Source organism: Syngnathus acus, chromosome 1 (genome assembly GCF_901709675.1).
Source record: "Syngnathus acus chromosome 1, fSynAcu1.2, whole genome shotgun sequence".
Lineage (NCBI taxonomy): Eukaryota > Metazoa > Chordata > Actinopteri > Syngnathiformes > Syngnathidae > Syngnathus > Syngnathus acus.
The window spans coordinates 3,141,907-3,166,545 of NC_051087.1; the positions used below are offsets into that span (position 1 = coordinate 3,141,907).

At 43.0% G+C, this 24,639-nt stretch overlaps 1 protein-coding gene across 6 annotated transcripts; it reads left to right on the plus strand.

Moving 5' to 3' along the window:
* Positions 1-601: 601 nt before the first annotated feature.
* On the plus strand, positions 602-24,620 carry npnta (nephronectin a). 6 transcript variants are annotated; one of them, XM_037252546.1, is made up of 14 exons: positions 602-848; positions 3,868-3,968; positions 7,274-7,324; positions 9,267-9,359; positions 12,451-12,537; positions 16,179-16,298; positions 16,984-17,103; positions 17,907-18,041; positions 18,774-18,896; positions 19,732-20,112; positions 22,280-22,363; positions 22,790-22,888; positions 23,099-23,358; positions 23,521-24,620. In XM_037252546.1, the coding sequence occupies exons 1-14, from the start codon at positions 775-777 to the stop codon at positions 23,629-23,631; spliced, it is 1,839 nt and encodes a 612-aa protein (XP_037108441.1). In that variant the 5' UTR covers positions 602-774; the 3' UTR covers positions 23,632-24,620. The 6 variants fall into 6 exon arrangements, with proteins under 6 accessions (XP_037108441.1, XP_037108450.1, XP_037108477.1 ...); XM_037252555.1 differs by having other exon boundaries at positions 12,454-12,537; XM_037252582.1 differs by lacking the exon at positions 12,451-12,537.
* The last annotated feature ends 19 nt before the right edge of the window (positions 24,621-24,639 follow it).

The following is a 24,639-nucleotide window of genomic DNA, read 5'->3' on the forward strand; positions in this document are numbered from 1 at the left end:
TACCTCCAGAAAGCGGTTCGAATAATTGATACATCGGATAATCGATAAATGGATGGAATTTTTCTTTTATTGACAATGATAATGGACCAATTACAGTTATCCCTCGCTACTTCGCGTTTCGTTCATCGCGGCTTCACTACATCGCGGATATTTTTTCCAAATTAAAAAACAATTTAAAGGCAAAATAAAACTTCTAAATCGAGGAAACATGTGTCTAACCTTTAGGACAATGTAGTATTGCTCCAAATGTTCGTTTACATTCCTTTAGAATTCCTTTTTCGCGTGTTAGCACGATCGCGAATTAGCATATTCCGCTAACTCGTTCCCCTGCTCAGTACTTCTGGTTGGTGACCGTACTTCGCGGATTTCACTTATTGCGGGTGGTTTTTGGAACCAATTATCCGCGATAAACGAGGGATTACTGTATTATCTCAATTCCAGGAACCACCACCATCCACTTAGCAACTCACATTCTTGATTTTATAAATAATTCTTATAAATGCTAGTTTCTCTACCTGGGCGCGACGCACGCGCGCGACATTTGGCGCCTCGCTCGTGACGTCGTTCTTAAAGCGACAGGCGCACGTATGCCGGCCGCTTTATAAAGTGTGACTGAGAGCAAGACGAGGGCGAGAGACACACTGGAACAGACAGCGAGAGAAAGGGGGAGCACCCTATGCGCTCTCTTTCACGCGCTCCACACATTTGGATATAACGCACATGCACGCGCAGAACGTCTTCTTGTTATCGGACTAACGATCGGGACGAAGCGCCATGGACTCCTGGATAAAGTTCATCTTCGTGGTCGCCACCTTCTGCTGTGGAACGCGAGCGGAGTTTGACGGCAGGTACGTGCACATGTTTTGGGTTGCGTCTCGCACTTGCATTGTTGGGCTTGTATGTCGAGTTTGATCATTTTGCACCTAATTATTTGGATTCATTTCGTTAACGTGCATTTCGGTTTATTCATCGATTTAAGTAGAAATGCGTCTGGGTTTAATCATAATGCAACTCTTTTTGAACTTTACTTTTGAATTACAAAGGATCCTTAAAGTATAGCCCCCGAATGCATATTTCCATTAATTTGCATGCGTTTTAATCTATAATTAGAAATACGCTTTACAGTGCTGAATAACCACCTGACATTGCCAGTGGTGTTGTTATTGTTGGTTTTGCACCATACTGGATTCTACTTGGAGTTCTGAACAAATACACAATGACGTTAATGGAAATATTGCGCCTAAACTCTTCATTTTAATCCACAGCTTCTCATACGTGCACTTTTTTCATCTGCAGTATTTCACGTTGACATCATAACACAATGAGTCTATACTGTTATTGCTTATTATAAATGTCTGTTATGCTACTACAACACTTTTTGAAATTTACATCTTTCAGGTGTGAGACAGAATACACCCTGAACTGATCTTTTCATTTTTTTTTCTTTCAAGAAACGGTCCGAGAATGTAATTTCCATTGCAATGTGTAAAGATGAAGTCTGTGAGCTGGTAAAAACTCAAGGCACCATTGAATTAAGAAAGAGGCTTGTATGATTTGTATCACTTGTGAGCAAAAAATCAGAAGGATGTCACTTTAACCATAGCGTGTAAATTCAGCCTTTCTAGCCCTTCAGGATTTATAGATGAAAGTGCAACTAGAGTGTAGCCGCTCTACCCAACGGGGAATAATATAGTGACATATTTGCTGCGTGGATCAAGGAGATGCGCTCTTTTGGCCCGTGTCAACATCTCTGTTTTATTATAATAACACTCACACAACAAATAAAAGTGTCACCGGTATTTTTTTCCCCCCATACAAAAGATGTCTGCAAATGCAAGGTGGAGCAGCAGGTAAGCAACAACAACAATCCGGTGCAGACACCATCACTCGTGTTCTAACAGGAAGCGTATTTACCCAGACGTGAAAGATGCTGTGCCACAAAGAATGCGTGTGCCCGAGATCTCCGTCCGTGATTTTTCAAACCCTGGTAGAGTCTTATTGTGTTTTTAAAATATTGTGACAAATACATGTTTTCTCTCTGTGACATGCGCACACTCACGGCGAACAACGAGGCACTCTTAAGCAACTACACGAGCCCAAATCCTAAATCCTGTCGAGGTGGAGTCCCCCCCTTCCCAGTTCTTCACTCCTCCCGTCTTGCACACACTCACAACGTACAACGAGGCGCTCTAAAGATGTGTTTTCGAGGTGTAGCAAACAGATTAGAACACATTGCAATTAATTACCTCCGTCATATTATTTCGACACTTCATCTATAATCACCACAGCGACCGGCGGCGTAATACCATTGACGGATATCTCGTGTGGGCTACGGTGCGTGAGCGTAATGATCATTTATGCGCGCCGCCATATTGTACGTTATTAACGCCGCGGCTGATGGAGAGGCTTGTCGCCGTGCTCATAATTTGCACTTCTTTACGTCTCAGCTCTGATATGAATTCATTGAGAGTAAGTCCCCATCTCATGAGTGCGGTTTGGTGGGGTGGGGTGGGGGGTAGCCATTTATTACCTGCTCTCCCTCACTTATTGCCTTTTGGAGAGCGCTCCTAACAGGCTTATCCTCATGGCCCTGGAGGGTCCTTCACGGCCCACATCATTTTGCTCAGGCGCACACACGTAGGGGAAAAAAAAATCCACCAATCATTCCACTCTGGGAAGTGGTGACAGCTGATTTCCTGTCTTGTAGTGTAAGCCAGCGGCAACTTCACAGCAATAAGACGGTGAAGTTGACTCCCGCCGGGTGATGGTGTTGTTGGGCCTTCCGGGCTGGAAAATCATGATGCAAAAAGGAACCATTTGGTGTGTGTATGACTTGAGAGGCAACGGAAGGCACCAAAAAGCTCTGAAGCTTTATGAAAACACAAAAAAATAAACGAGGGGGAATACAGTGGATGTTATTTGGAGAGAGAAGAGCAAAGTACACAATTGATGCGTTATTAATGATCACACTTACCTGGCTTTTTTTTTTTTTTGGTTTTGTTCCAGAGGGACGTGATTGGCAGCTGGGGATACTAAGGGGGGCACTCGTTAGCATTTCATCATGTCGCCATGAAGACTTTCACAGGCCTCCTGAATGCTGAGTGACAGTCGCACTTGGCTGCGAGGCGCAAACAAAGCGGCTTTTGTCTTCCGGGGCTATATAAAGACGACCTGCTGCTGGATTGATGTTTGCTCGCCAAGTGCTATGTGAAGAGCTGTACGGTTCTGCTTCATGCGGTGGAACCTTCAAAATCAAAATACGCCTCCATAAATCATAATAAATCATTTGAATGATTTAGATTTTTGGCTTCTCATAATCATGAAAACCTTCAAATTGAAGAAAAAGAAATAAGTGTCCCTCAGTGTTATCGTGTTTCTTAATTGTAAATATCAATCAAAATAAATGAGCCATAAATTCTGCTGGATTAAGACATTTTAAAAAAAAAATTAATACTGAGGAATCTCCATTCCAAACCCGACATGTACATTTTTTTAAAGTCAGATCAGGAGCAGTCACTGGTGTTCCGCCCCTCATAAGTGCTCTGGGACCTATTGTTTACAAATGTTTGGAAAATGTCTATACAGTGGATCCAACCTAAATATTTGTCCCCTATCATGTTCGGGCTTCTGTAGTTTCTCATTCCGGGGAAATAGACCACAAAACATACGGTAGTCATATTTTTTCTTTGAAACATAATCTTTTCCGTTCGTAATTTATATGTAAACCAACTTTCTCTTCTTCATAAACACACAGAGCAGAAGTACCGTGAGCATCTGCCTAATGGTATAAAAACATGGACAACTCCCTCCCGCCCTCTTCTGACATCTTAATTGACGGCGAGCTCATCATGTGGCCTCGTTTTACAGGTGGCCGCGGCAGATGGCGTCGTCCAACGGGCTGTGCCGCTACGGCGCCAGGGTGGACTGCTGCTGGGGATGGACGCGCCGATCTTGGGGTCACTGCCAGCGTGAGTGCCCGATGATGCCAATGTTGGAGGAGGAGGGGGTGGGCTGGCGAGGTGTCAAGCTGGGTGGTAAAAAAAACAAAAACAAATAGATGCTATGAATGAATCATGAGGTGGCTTGAAGTTTAACACTGTAGATAAAGGGCTTGGAGAAGCATGCACATGCTCAGTGGTGTTTTTAAATGGATAGCGTTTCTATTTCTCGAGTAGCTATTGGGTGTGGCTAGAGGTGGCAAAAGTATTCTCATTTGCAGATGCTGGTGTACAAAACTGGTAGAATTAGAAATTCACTCTGACACAATTCCCAATAGTCCTGTTTTGGGGCGCTCTGAATAACCAGCATATTGGAACAACGGCGAACGAGTTTCCAAACATTCAGAGTGAAGTAGTGTTTCCGAACGCACCCAAGGTCACCATTTATGCCCAAAACCAACACACACAAACACACACACACACACACACACACACACACACACACACACACACACACACACACACACACACCGGTTCTCTCTGAAGGATACGGGTCGTGTATTCTTTGGTAGTTTGAAGAGTCTAGTGCTAATATGCTAACATGCTAGCAAACACCCTGTACTCTGCTGCTGCTTTGCTTGTTTAATGCTCTACTAACCTGTAAGCCTTTTCTACTGCAGGAAATGGAATTGTTTGAATTGGTTAGCTAAGTAGTCTGTTTAGCTTAGCATAGCTAGCTAAACTGTCTAAATGTGGTGGATAAAATGCTCACTTCCCACGGTGGGAAAAGGCTTAACGGGTTCATAGCTCTGCATGTTTGTTGTTGTTTTAATCCATTATTGTTTCATTAAATGTTGTGTACATGGGGAAAGATGTCGCGCACTGCTGTTTGCGTGTGATGAATTTGTGGAGACGGGCCATCCTTTGGCTCAAAGCGTCCTTCCGGCGAGAAAAGAGTGAACTCACCCTGGCCTCAGCCAGTTTTACATTCTTTGGTCTTTTCTTTTCATCCAGATTAATTTAAGGTCCTTCCAAGACAAATCTGTCTTTTTAATCCTCACCCTACACCCAAAACAAAGCATGATATACCCCCCCTCCTCGCTTTATTCACATTTAAAAAAATAGAACAACCTTTTCTCATGGGAATTGAATCTTTCCAAAATAAATATGTTCAATTGTGGATTGTTTGTTACTGTTGACTCATTTCTCATGAGAACGGGTTGGTACAAAGCATGCTACTATATATTTTTTAATAATCCTTACATGTACCCTATGGAATAGATATACTTTATGTTTTGATTAAAGAATTAACAAAGCATGCCTCAGGATGAGCAGCCAAGCAGCAGTGCGTGACCTTCCATGTTGTTCCGGAGTCGCATGTGTTCCTTATTGAGCTCATCCATCAACAGAGTTCAATGGAAGGCTACAGTCTTTAAAATAAATGAGGGTTAACTAAAATGCAATGGCCACTATCTGGAATAATTTCATTTATTGTATAGATAATTTTAACAATAAGCTAAACAAAATGTGTGATGACCACATTCCATTCACACCTAAAAATGCTGTTTTACAGGTTTATTTAAAAAAAAAATAATAATAAAAAATCAGCAAATAAACCGGCTAAAACTCAAATCGATATTTTGTTATTGTGGACACGGCCTGACATCTATTTATCCGAGACGCGCATTAGTATTCTTTGAAAGTCCGAGAAAAGGAGAGTAATCTCAGCCGTGTGAACATGACAAGCTGCTTGAAGGTGCCGCTGACCTCCTCTGACAGGAGAGATTACATAGATGAGCTCGTGGGCTCATGCAACTTTAAAAATCTATCACTTTTTCGAAAAAACAAAAAGAAATCAGGAGAGACGAACAAAAGCATAACGAGTCCACGGGTGTGAGATTCAGAAGTTTAGCGCACAAGAGACCGAGGAAGACGAGCTGGCGAAATTCTTTGGCAGGCTTCGACTCCGTGTTTAATGTTCAGATGCTCCGGAAGCTGCGCTTGGAGCTTCTTATTCCGACCAGCTGCTGTCGGGATCATTGACCGCAATGGAACGTTTTAAATGAAATTTTAGATCAAATCCACAACTTCTGATTTCTTGGGACAATTTTCCTTCCACTGTAGTGTCACATTATGAGACAATCGCTACTTTTCTTCTATACAGGTCATGTACCGTGTTTTCCGCACTATAAGGCGCACCGGATTATAAGGCGCACCTTCAATGAATGGCCCATTTTAAAACTTTGTCCATATATAAGGCGCACCGGATTATAAAGCGCACCTTCAATGAATGGCCCATTTTAAAACTTTGTCCATATATAAGATAAATACATTTGGCCCGCGGGCCAGACTTTGGACACGCCTGCTGTAGTGGCTCAATATGGGTCCATATATAAGGCGCACCTGATTGTAAGGCGCACTGAGAAAATTTGAGGTTTTTAGGTGCGCCTTATAGTGCGGAAAATACGGTAATCGCTTTGTTGTTGTGTCCAAAAAAATATTTCATTCTAACCATGTCCCTTCCTTTAAAATTGTGGTTACAGAAAAGGAACACGAGCAGGTCCAATATCAATAAAGCGATGAATAATATTGACCCGTCTCATTGCGGTGTAACCGCATACGTAGGCGGGTTTGAATGAGGTTCATTTTCGTCCCAGACAGGCCATGTATTGGTTTCTCGGTTGGCTCCAAGGCCACTGAGACCAGGACTTTGTTTAACTGGCTTTGTTTGGACAAAAACAAAGATTATGTTTCCACTCGGTCACTTGAGCTTTGAAAGAAGCGATTAAAAAAGAATAAGAAAAAAAACAGTCAAGCGATACCGTTTTAGTTTCACTTTGTCGCCATGATCCGTAGGCGGCTTTCTTATCGTTTTATTTTTCTCGGCCTCCGCTAGAAAGTGTCTGCAGCTTGAGCTGATATATATGATAAATGGGCTTAGGGAAAATCGTGGTGAAATAAAACCAAGGTGGAAACATCAACACAAAAGATACCTGGCAAGCAAGAATCAAAACGCTAATCTCATCAGTATAAAATGATCCACCCAAAAAAAAATGTACCCACACGTGACTCCGGAACTTTAAAGCAATTTTTTTTGGGTTTATTTTGAGGAGGCGAAAGTCCCATTTCCACTGAGTCTAATAGTTTGGTTTTTAATAGTTTGGAATGCAAAACAGGAATTATAAAGAACATCATTTTGTTGCGTAATTGAATAAAACCAATTCCTAATGCAATTTGGTGGAACTGGGGCTTTAAAAAAAAAACTCACTAAACATCTCACATTGTTTTCAATGCCTGCAATTGTGTTCTTGTCTATGTGGCTGTTTGTCTTGCAGCTCCCTTCGTCTTAACTCACAGGCTAGTCGGGATAAGGTGCCAGCCCCAAGGTTAGCTCCACATGTTGTTGGTCGTATGATCGCTGAGAGAAGTGGCGGGGTTGGGTAGGCACATCTTCTGAATTATTTAGAGATCCAAAGTCACCCCGATCCTCTCGCCACTTAAACTCTTTAACCCAACTGTAGCGGAAGTCCCAAAATGTCCTGGATGGCTGGACACCTATCGGGTTATCGTCCAACTGAATTTACAGTACCAAAGAAATATTAAGTGGTAATAGTTTGCAATGCATTCAGAATTTTAAATTTTTATTGGTGGGAACAAGATTGTGTTTGCTTTAATGTCTTAATCTCCGCAGCCGATCAATACCATCATTAATCGATCGGAAAAGTATGCCAGAACTGCAAAGAATTACTGTCATCCGAAAATATAGATGAAAACAACGATCATCTTCGAAACCAAAAATAGCCCTTGCTCATGCGGTATCCATCGCACGGCCACTTAACCTAATCAGGATGTTACCATAGTTACCGTACAAATAATGAAGCCAGCACAGTGAAAGTGTGTCACCATTTGGATGGTGTTAATGGAAGGTCGGTTCGACCAGCTATGTTTGGCCTTCCAGCTGCTGAAGCCTTTTTTTGTTTTAGTTCCCGCCATGCTTCATCGACGCTGATCTCTCCGCCAGCTTCGAAACTTATAAATACTCCTGGAGGCCCTGCTGATGGCCGCCTCTGATCTGGCTTAGCATTCCTCTGCGTTGAGCTAGTAACTTGGCAGCAGACGTACCTTTCGTTTGACCCGCTAACGAAGCGCTTTGTTCCAGGCGACTTTCCAACAGTACCCTGATGGTCCACTGGACATTTTCAACCATTCAACAGTCTTTGTTTTTAAGCAAAATGTCTGTGAAAACAAATCAGTCAAGTTTGGCAAGCTCTAGCTAAAGCTAACATTAGTTTGTCAAATTTTAGAAGCACATTTGTTACTAACGTGACACTAGCAAGTTTGGCCAGCCAATCTAACGAGGCTAGCTGCTAGCTTCTATTGGCAGCATTTGAATCGTAGTTAATCCTTTTGAAATGGTTTATGATGAAAATGCTGAGTAATAATCAGGAAGCTATCCAGCATTGATGTTGTTGTCCTTTGCCTGAATCACTCTCTTTTGTTAAAAATAAAGGAAAATGAAATTTGCATGATTTTCCAGACAAAAATACACTGTTCAAAACAAGATGACTTTTTTCCGTTTTTAAGAACATACCATTGTACTCCACTCCCATTAAAAACAATGACTCAAAAAGGTACCGTATTTTCCGCACTATAAGGCGCACCAAATTATAAGGCGCACCTTCAATGAATGGCCCATTTTAAAACTTTGTCCATATATAAGGCGCACTGGATTATAAGGCGCACCTTCAATGAATGGCCCATTTTAAAACTTTGTCCATATATAAGATATATACATTTGGCCCGCGGGCCGGACTTCGGACACGCCAGCTGTAGTGGCTCAATATTGGTCCATATATAAGGCGCACCAGATTATAAGGCGCACTGTCGGCTTTTGAGAAAATTGGAGGTTTTCAGGTGCGCCTTATAGTGCGGAAAATACAGTAATTGATTAATTGAATGATTAAGCCAGACGTACCATGCGTATTCACTTTTAAAATCCTGAATCATTCTGTTTATCATCAAGATCAAATACTTAGTCAAGTCCACATTAAAGAACTTCACTTATGGTGGCTAGTCTCTTGTTTTTATGACAGATGGTGTCATAAATTTAAGTACTGTATGTACCTAAGCTGTAAAAGTGTCAATAGAATTAAGCATTGTCCCCCTAAAGGTCCATCAAACCACCATAAACTAGTTTATAGGATTAAGTCTTGTCCTCCATAATTGCACCACGCTGCTCTTTTACTGCTATAAAATGTCACGTTTTTAAAAGCCCGGGTGATGAAGCGGCGGAATGAAACTCATCTTCTTCTCTGAATCCCCACTCAGCACTTTGCCCGTCGGGCTGCAAGCACGGAGACTGCGTGGGGCCCAACAAGTGCAAATGTCACGCAGGATTCACGGGGAAGACCTGCAATCAAGGTGAGTGGGCCGAATCCTTTCAGCGTGCAGCGCTCAAGTGATAAAACTGCAAGTGATGCGCTTTTGCAGTTCAATGACATCAGAGGACATTTTCTATGAAAGTCAAATTTGATCCAAATGAGCCCCTTAATGCAATTTAAGTAAAACGTATTCGCTTTAACTTTCAATCAGATATTTTAAAAAATATATATTTTACTGACTAAACTCTTTGCACTAACCTAGATTCAAACTGAGCATTTTATCGAGGTAAACGGCCGAACTCACTCCATGCGCCATTTTGACGCGTTCAACCCAATTTTTTTTTCCCTCATTTTTCATTTCTGGAGTCAACCTCGGGTGTTTTGAGCCAGAGCGCGCTATGGAAGCAGAGTGAATTATTCACGAGCCATAGATTAAACTTGCTCATTTAAATGCATGCCTTCATTAAACATTGATTTGGAGTTTACGATTGATATGCGTCGCAAGCCGAGCGTCGACTGGCGGCGCCTGCCAATAAAGGTCAAAGCGTCACACCCTGCTCGACCTACATTTGAAGCGTTTATATCACATGATGATGTGGGAAATGAAACCGTAGCAAACAGCCTTGGCAGTAAATGCAAATGAAACATGTCTGCAGTGCACCTGCATTAGTAAATGGACACGCATTCCTGTGCTTTAAGTGCGAGGCGAAGACTGACACATGACCCTTTGGGCGCTCAGAGCAGCGGCGCTCTTAAACACTCAACAGATGCAACACACCAAAGCTTGAGCATTTTATGCCAAACAGATGGACGAGATTTATTTTTTTATCTAAAGTCCTGCATTGTCAGGTAATAATACTAGCAACCCACGCAAGATAAAATAGCAATCATTTTATTTGATCTTGCATTGTTCGATGTAAGATTTTTTTTTAACCACCTTTTTTAAATTAACTGATACATTTAATATTTAGAAAGAACACACTCTAAATATTAAGAAAAAATTTGCACCGGCTACTTTTTTTTATTCTTGCCATTCACCCTTTTTTTTTTTATCATCAATCGTAATTCTATACATCATAATTTTAGATTATATTGTTATATTGTCAGAATGTTCAATACTACTTTTTTCAGACTGATTAACTACTCAATAGTAGTACCGATAACGATAACATAAAATACATTGAGTGCTTTTGATTCATAAAATTTTCCTTCAAACACAATGACAGATCATTTTAAAGAAAGTGTACCAATATGGCAGGTTTAAGATTAATGTCAATTTTCAATTCTTGTGATTTCTAATTTCTAGTCCTTGATCATAAAACGGATATGAGCGCAGCCGTTTATCTTTGCTTTTGTGTTTTTCAACTGAAATACGCGTTTTTTTGACATCACACCCTGATCTGCTTACCGACTTTTTGCACGATGGCCGATGTGAATAAAATGAATATTGACAATTAACAAATAGAATAAAGTATCAAATTACATTATAGTGACGTGATTGACAGAATTATGATTTCAATAAAAAACAAAATGTATTCCCCATAAAGGGCTACGATTGCATTCAGCCCCCCCTGAGAGGCTCTCATTATGCCCGACAAAATGCCGTTTTACCGCCAGCCCCATCCTCGTATTTACACGAGTTGCTTTGCTATTTCCGCGCACACCGCCGAGATGGGATTGCATATAAATGAATCGTTAAACAAACGCCTGTCAAGATCCTCCTCCAGATGTCTGCAAGCATTTGGGGATTTTAATCACGCTGCGCAAATAAACTCATCACCGCCATAATCCGTCCAGACAATTTGGCGTCCCCGACCGGTGGCAGAAGCGAACCTTCTAATGAGATGATTATTGTGCGTAGGTGACTTTGATGAGGTTGAGTTGACCCGCTATTTAAAGACTTAGCTGAAGGCGCCACATCTCCAACATTTCCAATGTGGCTTTCCAAATCCTTTTCTCTTGTTTACAGTCAACACACTGTTACATGTACAGGGCGGGCCAGAAATAGACACTGTTAACACTTTTTGAATTCATTTATTCAGAAGGATGCAAAGGAGATTGCGATGAAGGAAATAAGGAAGGAAATCTATGAAAAGAAGGAAGGAAGTCAAAAGGAACAAAGGAAGGACAAAGGGAAGGTTGGAATGAAGGAAGCAAAGGTGGTATAAATGTTTACGAGGGACAACAAATGGAAGGATCCTCCTTAAAACCCAATTCAATAAGCACACCTTAACCTACCCTAAATTTTATTTACCGTATTTTCCGCACAATAAGGCGCACCTAGAAACCTCAAAATTTCTCAAAAGCCGACCTTATAATCAGGTGCGCCTTATATATGGACCAATATTGAGCCACTACAGCAGGCGTATCCAAAGTCCGGCCGGCGGGCTAAATGTATACATCTTATATATGGACAAAGTTTTAAAATGGGCCATTCATTGAAGGTGCGCCTTATAATCTGGTGCGCCTTATATATGGACAAAGTTTTTAAATGGGCCATTCATTGAAGGTGCGCCTTATAATCCGGTGCGCCTTATAGTGCGGAAAATACGGTATAGAAAAGATGTCAATTCAATTTTGGGCCTATTCTTTACAGAACAGCGACCGAGGTAAAAAAAAAAAAAGTGCATTGTATTGTGCACAAGTTGAAACGTCTCCTTTTGAAATGGTTGCTGTCCTAAGCAGTCAAGTGTAGCATTATGGTCACATCTAAACAGGTGTCTGGTGCCGGGAGGACAACATAGTTGGACGGGGAGAAAGCAGAATGCCTAAAATTCCTCAGGCTTAAGCGTTTGTCGTCGGGGCGATGATTCGCTTCTTTAAATGGAAGCGGCGCTCTTTGAGCCTTCCGACACGCTTTACCGAAGGATGGTACAAATCCATAAGATACTGTAATTCCCTTAGATCCTACTACAAAAAAAGGATGAACGGATGAACGGCTGGCGGGGGAAAACACAACACTTTCTCCCAAACAGCCATGAGTGTAATCCTCTTTACTGCGTAATGTTCCTCTTTACTTTCCAGGAATGTGGTGGTCAGAGGTGTTCTAATCCACTGCCTTTTCATTCTCTTGTCCCTCCACCACTTTTTCTCTTTCAAATTTCTTTCCACCAAAAACCTTCTTTTGCAAGAAGAACAGCCGGACTATTTGACTCCACCAATGTGGTCCAGTCACCTACCCATATTTCTACCTGTGGACCATCATCCGGTCACAGAGGGTGAGATTTATTGTTCCGACGTGGTGCATGGTGAAGGAGTTGACGTCACTCTCCACTTCTATCATTAAGTCCCCTTCTTTGAGGGGAGGTCACAAGAAATAGCACATCCGATCCAAACTAGAGGAATGCCCGCATGAAATGCAGAGCATGCGTAGATCCTAAGCCTTCTCCTTTGTCATCTTGTGCTCCTTAAAGGCTATTCTCAACTTTTGGATGCTGCTCACGACCACTCCTTCGAAGGTAGAACATTGCCCGGAGAGCTAATCCCTGACAAAAGGAGCCCACTTTTGAGATCTGTCTGTAGGGAATGCAGCACGGCATACCTCAATGAGACTTGTTTCCCTCAGTACACAACTCAATTTCACCATGGTGAACTAGCTAAATCGGGCTAGAGCCTGTGAGGAAGGAACGTGACAAGTAGCAAATGAGACAAGACGGGATAGGACATATTGAGCTAGCTTGGCAGTTTTACAACCTAAAGGGATTTAGCAAGTAGCAAACACGATTGGGTAGGACACGGATTGTGAGCTAGCTAGACCGTGCTCAACCATGTGATTGGGATAGGACGGGATAGGACATAGTGAGCTAGCTTGGCAGTTCTACAGCCTATCAGGAAGGGATACAAGTAGTCGAAACGAGAACAGACATGGATCGTGAGCTCGCTAGACAGCGCTAGACTCTTGACAATTAGCAAATGGGACAGGACTGGTCAGGACAGGTTGTGAGCTCGCTACACTTTGTGAAGGAGGAACGCGACGGCTAGCATAACAAAACATGCGTTGTGAGCTAGCCAGTGTTACTTCCTGAGGAAGGGACATGATGGGTCGTGAATTGGACATGACATGACTCGAAGCAGATGATGACCTTGTACAGTGGTGAGTTGGAATTTGAAAGTAACACTTGAACATAGTCCCGCCCCCCCTGCTTTCGAGTTTCACCAGCACCATTCAGCTTTGAGCTATCACACTTTTCTCTCTGTCACTTGTTATAACTTCTCCGCATCTTATCCTTTTTCCTCTCACAGGCTGTGTTTAGCATGTGTTCCACACCCTTCTTGGGGCTCAAGCAACGGGCGTTGCGAAAGCCCACATTGAATCACTTTATTATTCTTTTGACATGATTCTTTTAAAAGTCTCAAAGATTTCATTTGGAACAGCAGCTCTCAAACTGGGCGCCGTGAGTATTCCACTTGCAGCTTTTTCATTTCACTTTGGTTTTCAGCGCCGCCGGCAAGCGTCGCCGTTGGTTTTCTTTAATGAGAACTCTCGCTGTCAGCTTTTGGGGGTACCGCGTTTGTTCGGTGGGCAGACAGCGGTAATTAAAAAAGTGAAGAATTTTTTTTTTTTTAATGTTTGCTGTGCTTGAGCGCACTCAGGTGTAAAGCATTAAAGATGAAGCAGTTAAAGCTTCCCTCTGACAAGGGCAAGCCGGCTCTCATCTGAAAGTGCAGGTGAAGAATTTCAAGGGCTTTTCTGTCACGTGTTTTATTATTGAGAAAATGTGACCTGCAGTTGACCTGCTACTTCGAATGAACTCATTAAAGTTCAATTCCATTTTATTATGAAAACCAATAACAAGGCACCAAACAAAATGTTTCACTTGGTGTGTGTTCAGGGAATGTATTCCCTCAGCTACATTCAATGCCAATGCTAACAGTAGCCGGGCTTTAGCGGACCGCAAGCCGCTATAAATAGAAGAGTTCCATCCATCGTATGTCCCGTGGCATACAGTACGTTAAATATAGAAGTTATGCAGCAGTCCCACCAATAAAGCACTGCTCACGTGTTTGTGGTGCTTAAGTTGGGATCATTTACAAAGCAGCCTTAAAACCTCATGATGATGGAATTTATATGAGCCCATGACGCCGTATCCAAGACAAAATTGAGTTTATTTACAAATGTCATGGAGACAACTGTTGATGTTCTGTTTGCTCCGAGTTGATCTTTGGACTTTGTAGTCTTGGTTAGCATGTGAGCTATCCCATTTTTGCGCTCATCCTTAAGCTCTTCTTACACGCTCTGTAGAACCGATTGAAGAAAGCTAATTGGCTGTACTTTGACCAAAGCTGCTGTAATAATAGTCTTAAAATATAAGCCCATTCATTCATGGAAAATGTGCCTTTTTGGACTTCCTTGTTGGATCTATGTCAACGTGAGTTATGTTCAACAGAGAATCCGAACAATGCAGTTCAAGTTTTGGATGTAGCCAGAGAGCCTTTAGGACAAATCTGGGAGTTACGTTTATGATGACATCTTTCTTCAAAGACACGTCCCCATCGAGTCAATAAATTCCTCGGATGCAATTTGTGACTGTACAGTACATTAAAGTGTAGCGTAGAATTCTAGGTCATGATTTTGCCGCCGATTCACTCAATGTGGTTTGTAGAAGGTTGAGATTTAATGCACCCGTGGAGTAAATTGTGTTTGTGTGTGTGTGTGTGTGTGTGTTTGTAAGATGCTTAGCAGCTTGCAGCGTGCCCAAGGAGAAGGCATCAAAGCCATTAGTCACACTTGTGCTTTTTCACACAGTCAGAATAGTCAGCCGTCGGGAAGTCACCTCAGGGGCTGTTGAGCATAAATAAGAAATAAAGCTGTCATATTTGCCTGGTTAAAGCGTTAAGGAATCAAGAAGAAAATGAAGTTGTAGAAGGATCGTTTCTCAGCTCGCTGACGGGTCCAGAACAGCAATGACAGTGATGCAATTGCAGCGAGGGAATGGAGATTTATACTCTTATTAGCTCCACCTATGGTCCAGTCATGGAAAATACTTCCTGGGGGAAAAGAAAAAAATGCCAATTCTTTTTTCTGATGGGATTTTTTACACGCCCCGTGGGTGGCCTGTCAACATGAAAGAAGCCGAGAATGATGCAGTGCTTCTATGAAAGACAGCTGGATGCCGTCCCAATGAGTCAGCGCGATTTAATAACATCTCTCTATCACGTGCAGATAGATTTTTGCACAATTTAGGGAATTTTTCAAAATTGGGAACTTTCTGGGAATTGGGAATCAATACACCTAAACCAGGAATATACCAAATTTTCTGAAGGGGTGGCTTGTGTATTTATTTATTTATTCATTTATTTGTTCATTCATTCATTCATTCATTCATATTTTAATTTTTTAATTTTTTAAATTTTTAATTTTTTTAATGTTTTTATTTATTTAATTTTATATTATACATATTCATTTTATATATTGTCATCATCAGTAATATTTAACTCAGAACCCATGTTTGTGTTAGACAGTGGAATAATTGATTATTCGATTAAGTATTTAAAAAGATCTGTAAAAATCACATAATTTATATTATTGTGCATGAAAGTCTTCTTCTAACCAAAGATGAATAAAATGTTTATCCTTGACTATGACACCTTTCAATCCATGCTTTACAAAATCCCTCAGCAAATTTTACCGGAAATTTGCCACTTTTGCAACCTCAACCGCAGTTAACTTTTTCCCGCAACTTCTCGTCTTCCCGTCAGAGAAGCCGAGCTCCGTGGGCACGTCCAAACATGTCGCGGCGCTTCTTTCCAAACACAACCCGCTGCGCTTGAATAGATCCAACCTCTTCACCTCTGCCCTCCTTGACTAATTTGTGCCCCTCCCTCGTTCCGCTGACGCCGTTTCCCGTCTGCTTTGCAGATCTGAACGAGTGCGGGCTGAAGCCACGGCCCTGCAAGCACAGGTGCATGAACACCTACGGCAGCTACAAGTGCTACTGCCTCAACGGCTACATGCTGATGCCCGACGGCACCTGCGGAAGTACGTATGTTTCTCCGTTCATCGGAAAAACAATCGAGCCTTTATCGATTCCTGTCTGAGATTATAACGCAATCCATTCCGTCCACATCCAGTGTAAGAATGGAATCCAATTGACTGCTCCAGCAAGCGAGTCAATGCCTGTGCATGTCTCCCTATAAATTCCGTCACCTCGCCTTTAATGAACATCCTCCCCTCGTGTTTTCCCCCACCTGAGCGTCCTGTCATTTCCAGTATCTCACTTTTTTTTTTTTTTTTCATGGCTCACCACTCGAGGCTGTGTTGCCGACTGTATTAGGATTGTCTCTGCCGCCTGCGCTCTGATCAATAGATCAGTGCAGCGTTTAATCAGCCCAGCTCCACCCTCCTCAAACCGACAAGCGTTCTGGCAGAACCGGGCCCCGGCTTTTCAATTTCCTCTTCACGGTTGGAAGTTATCGAGAGCAAATTCCAGTTGTCCGTATAATCGTTTTAGAAGGATTCTCAGGGTTTTCATGTGAGCCCATGTCGCTAATGGCTCGGGAAATAGACGAGTCGGTGGTAATTATAGGAGGTTAGTCGCTCTCTCGAATGTAACAATGTCACCGTATTTTTTGTCCGCCTCGCCCTTATGAGGGATAGTCGTGAGAGCGCTTTCTCTCCGGGGCACCGACTTGCTAATGTGTCTTGTTTCCTTTGTATGGAGCAGACCTTCGCACTTGCGGCCTGGCCAACTGCCAGTACGGCTGCGAGGTTCTGAAAGGAGAGGTCCGATGTCAGTGTCCGTCGCCGGGGCTACAGCTGGCTCCGGATGGCAGAACCTGCGTGGGTAAGTGACGTTGCCGTCTTTATTTACCACCTCTGGCATGAAAGTTGAGTCGCTGGCTGCTCCTCCCTCGCCTGATAGATCATCAACAGGAATGGCGTGTTTTTTTTTTTTTGCCCCGGACCTAAAAGCAAACTTTCATTACTTTGGCAGAGCTCGCAATGTAAAACGATAAAAATGGTTTAGGAGAGTCAACGTGGGAGCAAAAACAAATCAGAGCTGGACGGCCTCCCAAACAGAGCCCGGCTTTCTTGACCTTGACAATTTGGTCAAATAACCGAGCTGTTTTTTTTTTTAGAACTAGAGAGTTTTCATTTCTGCCCTACGGCCCCGTATAACTTGTGGGTTGGGTAATTGTAGGACACGGAATGGACATCAGTCATAAAGACAGGAGGAGGAGAAGCAAAACCCGCTGCAGGTGTTGCACGGGATGCTCCACTTCCGTCTCAGTGCTAAACTTTTATGACCTGTTTCAGGAAAGACCGTCCGCCGGAGCTTTGTTTTGATGGTTCTGTTTAGCAAAGTGGACTTGTATCGCTCCAAACAAGGAGGTTCTGGCTTTCAATGGCGGAATGAAGATGAGGCAGAAAGTCCCGGGTCGGGTAACAGGACTCTTGGCACCAAAAAGTCACACTAGGAATATTCTAGGAACAACATGTGAGGTCCGTTCCCAAACAAGCCCAGACTGCAGACGCTCTAATTTGGGCTGTGTTTTGTGCCTGCATAATAACGCCCAATGATGAGAAGCTGTGGAAAAAACAAAAGCCCCAAGCCGTCGAATTAATTGTCTTTTTTTTTTTTTGCAGACGTGGATGAGTGTGCAACCGGGATGGCCGTGTGCCCCAGGTTCCGGAAGTGCATCAACACCTTCGGCAGCTACATCTGCAAATGCCACGACGGCTTCGATCTGCAATACATCAACGGGAAATACCAGTGCATCGGTACGCCTCGCTCACGTTGATTTTTATACAGAGGAAGATGGGAAGTGCGGGCCGGTTCTTTGTCATTTGAACTTTTGCAGGATTTACAGTTTATTCATTTCGAAAACAGCCAAGCGAGTAGGCGTGTGAAAGAAAAGGGGAAGAAAAATGAGGCAGTTCAAAAAAGTTATTTTCAAATTCAATTGAAGCATCTCGGTTTTATTCTGGACGGATTTTTATTTATTTTTTTAATCATTTTGGTAATGCGAACACGATAAAAATTGTGGACCTTGAGGCTATCAGCTTTTGTCTGATTTTATCATTTCCAACTTTTAAATGCAATAGCTATTAAAAAAAGAAAAGGCTGCGACTAATTTTTTATGATTTAATCATTTCGAACATTTTTCACCTTTGTGTGATTTGTAATTTAGTAGGTCTAAATGGCCCAAAAAAAAAACAATATAATGAATTACATTATGATCTCCTAGACCTGGCCTTAAAGATATTTCCTTCAAATTTATATTGGCTTCTTTCTCCACTTCAAGCGGTCAAATTCCAAGTTCCAAAGCGTTCAAGGTCTACTCTGCTGCATAATACCGCGCCTCCAATTTATTCCTTCATCTCACTGTCCATCACAGTAGCATTGATACAGCCCGTTCATTCAAAGCTAATAAGCCTCGGCAGTCTCGTCACGATCGCTCATTCAATGTGGACGTTCACCTCCCCCCCTCCCCTACCGGGTTCTCCTTTCAGACGTGGACGAGTGCGCTTTGCAGACGGGTCGCTGCGGCGGCTACGCCACCTGCTTCAACACGCCGGGTTCGTACAAGTGCAAGTGCAAAGACGGCTACAGGGGGATGGGTCGCGACTGCAAACGTAAGCTCACTGCCCTTATCACATGCTCTATCCTTTTTTTTTTTTTTTTTTAAATCAGGCCAAAGTGTCGTTGAGCTTGTAAGATTTATTTATTTTACGGGGATATCTTCCCCTGATCTTGCACGGTCCATTAGTTCTCTGAGAATTTGAATCATTGAGTCCTTCGGCAGACATTAACGCCGTGGCAGTCCAGTGAGCACGAAGGACACGCTGCTTCCTCTCCCCATCATCGAAGGGGGGGGTTTAAATATCCAACATGGGAATCGCATATCAAAGTTGGGAGTAAGATGAGAAAGCGACAACTGAGGTGCAGAGCTTTTGTCCACACACATTCCTCACACGTGAAACCCGGATGAGGCGACCCCCCCCCCCCCTCGCCGATCCTTTACCCCGACAACACCACAGACCCCCATCACGCCTCTTGACGTGAAGAATGCGCAGGAGAACAAAGCTCCATGACATCATCAAGATGTGCTTTGCGTGTGGTCTGTGTACCAGAATTAGAATTTTAGAACTTTTTACACCATCACATGATGACCAGTCGTGTCAAAATAAAAATAGAACGCATCGTTTGGACATTTACATTGTGCTTGAATTTATAATGATTAAAAAAAATGAACATATATTTTTCTTCTGTGCTGCTCTCCAGCTCCCATGTGACTCTGAACAGCATACGTGCTAAAATACTAAAAGAGAGACATTTGGGGACATGGCAGCTTTGCGGAAGCCACTTGATGCATATTAAGTGTTGCTCTGGCACTTGATGGCCAATTGTCTGCCTCATTACACCTTCATGACTTGTTAGCGCTCCATCTGCACGTTCTTGTCATTCCAGCTATTCCCAAGGTGGCCATAGACCCGCCGAGGCCGGGCAAACTGCCTCCCAGCTTCCATAACTACCTGCCCGACGTGGACCTGAGGAGGACCACCACCACGCCGCGTCCGCCGGTGACCCACAGGCGGGTGTTCACCGTCGCCCCCAAAACCACCACGATCGCCGTCGCCACGGCGCCACCGAGGGTGAGGACCACGACCCGGAAGCCCTTGGTCCCCACCAGGAGGCCACCCGCACCCACTCGCGAGGCCTTGGTCCCCACAAAAGCGGCGACGCCGACCAGACGAGCCCCGGCGACGACTCCGCCGCCGCCTCCGCAGATGACCACCGTGGACAACAGCATCCACAAGGACGTGACCAAGCAGCGAGGAGATGTGCACAGTAAGTTTTCTTTTTTCATATCATGAATAAAAAACATTTTGTAGCTCTTAGTGGCATTATAGGCCATTTAGCAAATCGTGTTTGGGGATTTTATGAGCATTCAGAGGCAGCACAAGGCTTTAAAAGCTACTTTGCTAATAAAACTTATACATCTGACTTTTAAAGCACTTTCAGATACTTGGATATTTTTGAGACAGGTTGTAAAGCTTTTTTTTTTTCACCCTTTGGGTAAATGCTTGTTATTATTATTCACTTGGGAACACTGAGGTAAAAAGTGAAAATGCTCGGTGATGAATCATGTAGTCCGCATTCAAAACATTCATGTTGCTTCTACGGGTGCATCTCCAAAAATAAGGTTTCAGGTTTCAAAACATGAATCTCAAGGCTCAATGAGCAAAATATTTCTACTTTTTATTTGATTATAACAACCATTTGAAGCGCAATTTGTTCATTTTCAAGTGTCCTTCAAAGACGGATTTGTCTGAGAAATGTCTGATCATCCAAAGCAGCATCAAAATTGGTTATCGTAGACAGATGGGTGACATTAAATTATTTTACATCTAATGTGGATGGAACATGCAGTCAAAGATTGATGATCATTTTCGAGCATCTGCCATTTGGAAAAAAAAAAAAAAAAGGGGGAGGAGGGGTATTTGTCACTCCTGATAGCTTTAATTTTATATTTTGACTGCAAAGCATCTAACTAGAACATAAATGGATTTTTTGGGGTAACACTACGTAAAATTCAAAAAGCGTGCAGCTGCATAGTTGATCGTCGCAGGTGAGATGTTTGCGTGGGCAGATGGCGGCACATAATTAGAAATGCTGGTGGGGGGGGGGCGGAGGGATAAGAGCGGATTTCATTAGCACCTGTCTACAAGTCACAGCTTCCAGGAGCTGCTTTTCGGAGACGACTCCCCCCACTGAGCACTTCTTCATATAATCGCTCGCAAATAAAAAGGAAGGAGCCTTGAGAATATTTAGAGATTCATCATCAAAGTCATTAATGCCAACACGAGACAACAAAGTTCATGTTAGCGCCACGTCATCAAATACCAGGTCAAATAAATAAATCATAAAAATAAAACGTGAGTGTTGACTATCGAATTGGAATTAGGGTATGTTCAAATAGTACAGGATAAATATGATGTGCCTGCCCGCGTCCAATCGGACGACAGTTGAAGATCTGCTTACAGCCTCCGGCCTCAGAGTTCACGTTACACTTTCCTCCATCAGGATCGTTTTATTTATACACTCTTTGACCGGATGGTTGATATCCAAGTAGAAAGGAGGGGGGGAGGTGGCGTCATTTGGGTACATTCCTTCAAAGACCATCTGCGTACACACACACACACATTGAGCCCTGGATGCCAAGGATCGCTGGAGGTTCTGGTGCGGCCTCCACTTGCATGCGTCTTTGGCATTCAGACGCCCTGCCGGCTTTTATGACTCACTCGTTGGACCCATCAGAGGTCACATGAGTCTGGAAGAGGCTCAGTACGCCAGAGGCTCATCCTTTTTATTATTAGCGCGTCTCATTATATCACGGCGAGAGCTGGAGCGCAAATTAGATTTGTTTTTTTTTGTTAATTAATCTTTGATTTCTTGTTTAAGGAAGACTGAAGGGTTTTGAGCAATGACCAGAATTCAAAATGTACCACGGGCAGTTTTTTAAAAAAAGTTAATGTGTGCTAATAATAGCCTGCAATTTTTGTTATTTTTCCTCTCACTGTGAGACAAGAACAGTAAATAAATTAAATAATTAAATCATATTTTTTTAAAGATATGCAATGTTTTTATGATGGTTTTAGTATTTCAACCCATCAATCACCAGAGTGATATTTTTTAAAAATTGAACAAACAACTTTGCTAATATACAACAATTCAGGAAATATGTAATAATTATTGAGGTTAAAATGTTGCATTATATAAATATTTTGAAATAAAACAAGAAATGTAAGGAATTCTTAAACTTTTAAATTTAATATACTGATAATTTCATGTTTGGTTTTCCTGAGAGTGGAAGCAATCAACTTGAAGCAAGCACACTTGGCTTCTTTTTGGAAGAACTGCTAACAAATCGAACATGCACAAGCCAAATTAAAGCAAAAAAATCAACCGAGGGTTGACTCTTTGAGTATTCATACGATGTCGTTTGTCTCCTCAGTCCCGCGGGACCACAACATCAACACGGTGCTGGACTTTGACATCGAACTGGGCAACACGGCCGACGAAGCCAAGGACGACCCCGGTAAGCTTCTCAAGCAGACAGACTCTGTGTGAGTCCAATTGCGTCTTCGAACTTCTGCCACAAAGACAAAATCATGGGCAATCTTCCGGTAATGCCGTCGTCACGGCAACCCCATTTCTCAGCATTGCGTGCTGTGATTGCATGCATGGATGTGTTTTTATAGTACACACGCATTTTAGAGAGGAAATCTTTTTTCCTCATTGGGATTGGAACAATTTGTTCTAATCTGAGCAGGCCTGGTGACTTGGCTCTGGATCTTGGGCAAATGCATTCACATTGTGTTTGGCTTTGTTGTGACAACAGAGACCACTATAAGTTATTTCTGTTCCTGCAAAAATTAAAAATTTTTAAAGTACGTTTTTATTTTTGTAATGCGACGACTTGCTGCCTGCGCTCTTAAATGTTGTCCGTCTTCCTCCGGGCCAGATTCAGGCTTCCTGAGCTGCTCCTTCGACGACGGCCTCTGCGGATGGATCAGGGACAAGGACGGAGACGTGCACTGGGAGACAACGCCTGACCCGGCAGGTAATGAAAGTCCGCAAAATGCAAACAGCACCATCTTGGACGAGATGAGACGAGATGAAGAAGTCCTACGGCAACGAGTGACACTTTTGACTCCAATTATCGTCACTTTTTGGTCTTTTACATAGCGCAGACATGTTTGAATTGTACTGACGTATTTTTGTGTGATACCAAGCAGAATCTGGAAAATATTTCCGGCGTTTCTCTCCTCAGGCGGACGCTACCTTACCATCCCCGAAGTGGGCAACAAGAGGACGGGGCGGGGGGCGAGGCTGGTCCTCCCGTTGGCCCCACCGTGGAACGAGGGCAACCTATGCCTGTCATTCCGCCACAAGCTGGCGGGTCACCACGTGGGCGTGCTGCAGGTGTTTGTGAAGAAAGGTGCCCGCTACGGCCCGGCGGTATGGGGGAGGACGGGCGGCAACAACTGGAGACACACCCAAATAACGCTGTGGGGGACGGGCCTGGAGAGCGTAAGTCCCCTCGTCAAAGCCTTGGCGGGGCTGGAATCATTTTTCATTTTCGTTCCACTTGATCCTCGTTTGCACAGCCCCAGAAATTAATTGAAAAAAAACAAAATTAAATTCATTGAAAAATTGATGCAACGCGTTAACTCGTGACTGTGCTCCCACCAGGTGGTGCTGAAGGGCGAGCGCGGACGAGGACGTAGCGGCGAGATGGCCGTGGACGACATCTCGCTAGCAAAAGGCTCCTGCACGGACGATCGCGACCCGACGAGTCTCTGACGCGGCGGCTCGAGGACGAACCAGGAAACGAAAACTATTCATCTCGAAGAGTCGTGACTCTTGGTCGGACACCTTTTCGCACTTGGCGCCCGCTGGCGTCCAAACCAATGAACAGCAGCAGAGTGTGCCTCTGGAAAAGACTGAAGTCGACATCAGCACCATCTGACTTGGAGACCTGCACTTGTGTGGTTGCCATGGTAACGTCTACAATCCCGCCGCTGCCCGTGTCGTCGCTTTGCTCATTACTGTGGTCGGACCAGTGGTGGCCACTTGTGTTCATTTCTTACTCATCTGATCTGATCAAAATCAAAACCACTGTATGAGAACAATTGAGAAACAAGTTGACTTTAAAAATTGCACCCCCCCCCCCCCCACACACACACACACATAATTACCAAATGTATAATTAAATCTGTGACTTGATTCTCATCATCTTATGGACATTTTTCTCACTTGCTTTGTTCCTCTCCTAAACAGTGCAGCTATTTTCATACTCGATTGTCACAGTATTTCAAACCCCAAAGCGCTACCAGCTTTATTTTGTTTAAATCACAATCTTTTTGTGTCTCTATCCTGAGATCAATACACGGATATATACGCTATGCTCTACTGTACAATTATTGTCTATCAAGTGCCGTTTGCTACAGAAAACTGATGGCTTTTACAAATTGTTACTGTAAATGTATATATACTCAAATGCAACCGTTCATTGTGTGCTTTAGACATACTGTAAATGCACTCCTGCTAAATAATCATACTTCAAAAAAAAAATGCTCGTGATACTTTTTAATTGAACACAGTGTGTACTGTACATTGTTGAAGTACTTTCTCAATTTTCCCCTAAGCTGTAAAGCACATTTATTGATGACGATGAAGGGCACTGGATGATTTTTTTTTTTTTTTTTTTTAAACGTTGCATCCTATGCATGTGTTATCCATATTCGAAATTAGCGCAGAGCCGGTTGTAAATAAATCATGTTTGACTGACAGACTGTTATTTATTGTACA